This window comes from Sardina pilchardus, chromosome 3 (genome assembly GCF_963854185.1).
Source record: "Sardina pilchardus chromosome 3, fSarPil1.1, whole genome shotgun sequence".
NCBI classification, from domain to species: Eukaryota; Metazoa; Chordata; class Actinopteri; order Clupeiformes; family Clupeidae; genus Sardina; species Sardina pilchardus.
In genome coordinates, this window is record NC_084996.1 from 2,634,441 (window position 1) to 2,638,871 (window position 4,431).

The 4,431-nt window shown below is 41.3% G+C and overlaps 1 protein-coding gene across 1 annotated transcript; it reads right to left on the reverse strand.

The window, feature by feature from the left end:
• Positions 1-2,013: 2,013 nt before the first annotated feature.
• Positions 2,014-3,827, reverse strand: LOC134077626 (interferon-induced very large GTPase 1-like). The gene is made up of 2 exons (XM_062533328.1): positions 2,374-3,827; positions 2,014-2,017 (listed from the first exon to the last, which is right to left on the reverse strand). The coding sequence occupies exons 1-2, from the start codon at positions 3,825-3,827 to the stop codon at positions 2,014-2,016; spliced, it is 1,458 nt and encodes a 485-aa protein (XP_062389312.1).
• Between the last annotated feature and the right edge of the window lie 604 nt (positions 3,828-4,431).

A 4,431-nucleotide genomic window follows, 5' to 3' on the forward strand; every position in this document is an offset into this window, starting at 1 on the left:
TCAGCGTCCGTTTCCCCCCTGACAACTTGAAAATGCTGTTCGTCCAAGCTGCTCTTACAGCTGAGGAATGGAAGCTCTTACAGCTGCCTAATGAATTAACTGTCACTTAGGTAGAGGGATTTTTTTTGTTATTTTTTTTAAACATTTTATTCTCAAGCTGACGAACACAAAGATACATTCTAGAAAGAAGATTTGGGACGTGAAAACAGAAACCGTAAACAGCTGGGTGAGGAGCACACAAGACGCGACTATAAATGGCGAATGCTCAATTGCTAAAATAACGGAGGCGAAGAGAATGCAAAAGGGCAAGCATGAATGCAATCGACAGTAGCCTTGGTTATCCTAGGTTGTTCAGACACTTACGACAGCGTTGCGTGTGGTATGAAGCAGTCGTAACTTTTGTCTTAAGTTACGTTACACGTAGACTTGCGAATCATTTGAGTTACATGCGTATCTTTTTACGATAGGCTTAAGATATGCGTAAGGTCTAAGAGCAGCTAACGTGTGCTTCGAGTTACAGGGCCCAGGCCACTAGCACTACAGCTCCTAGGCTTCCTTAGTAATATCCTAAAGCAGTCATTATAAGCATTATAACGCAGATTAATCGATGAATCTGCGTTATTTTTTTAATCAGTTATTTTATCTCAAATTAATTTATCTAAATGAATCAGTTATTTTGACAGCCCTAGAAAAAAAGCAACATTTCAAAATACTTTCCCTGACAAACAGTTCTCTGGCATTGCTCACAGTTCTCTGATCAAACATGTGACAAGCAAAGTGCCTCTGTCTTGAACTACAGTTGAACACTAACTATAAGCTGTGAATAAAGTGCTTAATAAACATTTGCTCATATATCAGATTTTATCCACAGACTCTATAGCATTCTGTTTGCTGTATTTCTTCCAATCTGCTACTCCCGGCTGTAGTTTTTTTTTGTAGTGTTCTTCCAGCTCAGTCTGAAATCGACAGACAAACCACTTCCAGTAAGGCAGCTCAGAGTTGTCAGGAGTGATGCTCCAGTCTGCATACTTTCCTCCTGCTGATCGGTAGTTCTTATAAGGTGTATATTCTTCATTTTCTTCAGAAGAGCTTTGAAATGTTTGGTCACTTACGACTAAGGTGGTGCAGAAATCAAGGACGAGCTCCTTAGTACTACATTTATGCCACCCAATGATTCCATTTGCTCGGTGGAAAGGAACCATGTGGTCGCCAGAATGATCCTCCATTGAGTTGGTGCAGATGGCTCCACAGAAGGGACACTGCTTCCAGCAGCACTGGCAGAAGTGTTCAATCAGAATCTCTTCAGGCCTTTCCCTGAACATCTCCATGTTGAGGTCACTCAGACTGCTGAGGCCACTCTTCAGCTTATCTGTGACATGAAGGAGTTCCTTCTTTATGACGTCTGCTAGAAGCTCAAAGTCGTTGACATTCTCACAATTAAGACCTGTGCATCTGTTCTCCAGTACATCTGAGAGGCTATCAGAGAAAATCTGCAGCCACAACTTTGCATTTCCTAAATTAGCTATGACCTCCTGTGTAGCTCTTGTTGCTGCATTGACAACTAATTTCTGCAATTCCTCAATGTGATCCTTGATCATGACGAGAATGATGGGTTCACCAGCTGTGGTACATTTCTCCTTATACTTCTTAACCTCCTCTTTAATGAAACATTCAAAATGTTCTTTGGGATTCTGAATGTAGGTCAAGAATTTTCCAAAGTTCTCCTCCTCCGCCAGCAACTTCAGAATGTGTTTTTCCATGTTAGATCTGTTCCCACTGAATGCTGGGATATTTGTCCTCATTTCTCCTGACATATCAGTAGCAGTTCTGTTGTAAGCCTTTCTCAAGATGGACTTCTTTAGTTCATTACAAATTAAGTCACCAAGCACAGCAGCATAATTTGCTCCTCTACAGTACATCTGGAAGATTTTGTAGTACTCTGGCTTCTTTTTCTCTAGGTATATGTGAGGATCATTTGCTTCCCTGAATGTTTTGTGGAGTTCAACAAACTTCTCAACTGCACGCTCACACACATGAAGTGTCAGATCCACCTTAAACTCTTTCTTGAACTCAAATTGAGTTACTTTTGGTTTGTATGCCGTCACAAGTTTCAGGATTAGATTAACTATTTCCTGAATGTAGCTTGTATTGTAGCCTGTCATTCTAACTGGTTTTGACTTCACCAACCTATCAGCCTGCTTGGTGATATCATTGATGAGTGCCCTTATTGAATTGTTGTCCTCAGGTGTCAAACCTTTGTCTCTACCTGGAAAATAACTTCTCCAACCTCTGCTCACTGTCACATAATGGATGTAATAACCAATCTGATTAATTGATGTGTGTCCTGCATTATTCAAACAGTGTTGTACCAACCCATGTTCAAAGATTTCATAGAGGATGTTGAGCATATTGTCTCTTATGTTGATGTCGCTGATGGGAGTGGTGATGTCTTTCAACTCGGAGACCCACTCTTTCCACATGGAGTCAAATGCTTTCTTCATCTCCCCCTCATTGAATCCCTTCTTTTTTAGCTTCAAGGCTAATTCTTTGCTTTCTTCAAAAAGCTTCTTCTCATGGTCATCTTTCTTCTCATCCAACTTCTTACGAGCATTCCTTTGTGAAATGACATTATTCAATTTTGTTGTTACCTTTTCCACAAGGTCTTTATGTAATTCCTTTATTTTTAGTTCAAAATGGATCTTCCACTGAATCAAGGTGTCTTTTAATTTGTCATTATCAAAGTACTGATTCATTTCTTTTTGCACATTTGTAAAGGTCTCTCTGATATTTTCAACAAGAAGACCTTTATCCACAGTATGCAGTCTGTAGTTGTTAATTGTTGTAAGCAGCTGGTCCTCAATTGTCAGCATTTCACTTCTAAGAATCCAGGTCCATTTCCCATACTCCTCCTCTAGTGACCTGTATGCTGTAATCTCCAGAGTGTTTTTGAAGCTGAACACAAAGTCCTCATTCAACAGAGCATCCCACAGATCTTTAATGCGAGTTTTTAATTTGTTCAGTGTGAAACCACTGGATTTTGAAGAATGTGAAAGAATCGTTTTCTTCAGCTCTTGAATATTCTCACTGTAGGATGGGTTTGGTGGGGCCATGGGTGGGCTGCCCTCCCACAGCTGTGCAAAGTATTTCACATCGTTTTGTATGTCAAAGGCAATTACATCGCTGAAACACACTGCATCACACACTTCCTCTTTGGCAGCCAACTTTGTCATCTCATCCAGTTTCTCCTGCAAACGTCTCCTTCCATCCATGTTTTTCTCTCCAGCTGTGATATCTGTCACATTCTGATGCACAAATATGCAGCCTGGATATAGCCTGACTTTCTTCATCCTCAGGACAGCCTGAACAACTATCTGAAGGATGTCCTGCATCTCAGAGGGGTTCTCTCCAAAGATGTTGATCAAGGTCATATTTCCAAGACCAACTACAAATGTAGCAAGCTCATTGTCATGGTGCACTGTGGCCTTCCCAGCCAATTCTAGAGCTTTCAGTCCCTCAGTGTCCACAACCAGAATGTAGTCACAATTCAGCTCTGCCTTCATGTCCTCTGACATTCTGACCAGCTGCATGAAAGCTCCTCTGGTGCACCTGCCAGCACTGACTGCAAACTGGAGTCCAAACATGGCGTTCAGCATGGTGGATTTGCCAGAGCTCTGGATTCCCAAAACAGACAACACAAAGACTCTTTTATCTCCCACTATCTTGATGAGCTCATCTAGAACAGCAGTAACCCAGATCAGAGGAACATGAGCAGCATCTCCATCCATTAGCTCCATCGGGTGCCCAGAAATCATCAGTTCAGCAGCCATTTTTGGAAGGTCTGTCACGGTTGTGTCTATCTCTCCACACAAGTTCATCTGTGTTGAATTCCAAGCTTCATAAACCTGGCCCATTTCTCTCAGAAAATGCTCAAGCCCAAAAGTTGCAAGAGTTAGTTTGTTTGAGATTTTTTCCAGATCATTTTGTTCGGTTTCCATCTGCTTTGATTTGTCACAAGTCTTTTTTAAAACCAGGACCTGTTTCCATTTCACATCATACTCTTGATGAAGCTCAGAGAGTTTGTCTGTAGCAAAGTCATCCAACAGGTTCCCAATCGACTTCAGGAAATACTTTTTCTCAGTGACTGACAGTGTTTTCAAGTACCCAGTAAATAGTCTCATCAGTTCAGTCAGTCTCTTCGCTCTCTGCTTAAGTCTTATATCATTCATTAGTTTCAGTTTGTTGCTTTTCTCTTGCTCTGGATTTTCTCCTCGGAGACGATGTAGATCTTTGTTAAGCTCACTCCAGTCATACCACAGTTTCCCATGACAGGGTAAAAATGTTTCCTTCATTGTTAGAAGATCCTTTGTTTTCAGCAGATTCATTATCCGGACAGCAGCAGTCTTCCCTCTCCTGCATTCCTCACTCTCAGTG

Bases quoted from the DNA above. Each gene is read 5' to 3' on its own strand.
- LOC134077626 (XM_062533328.1), bottom strand. From the start codon at position 3,827: ATGGCTGCTGAACTGATGATTTCTGGGCACCCGATGGAGCTAATGGAT.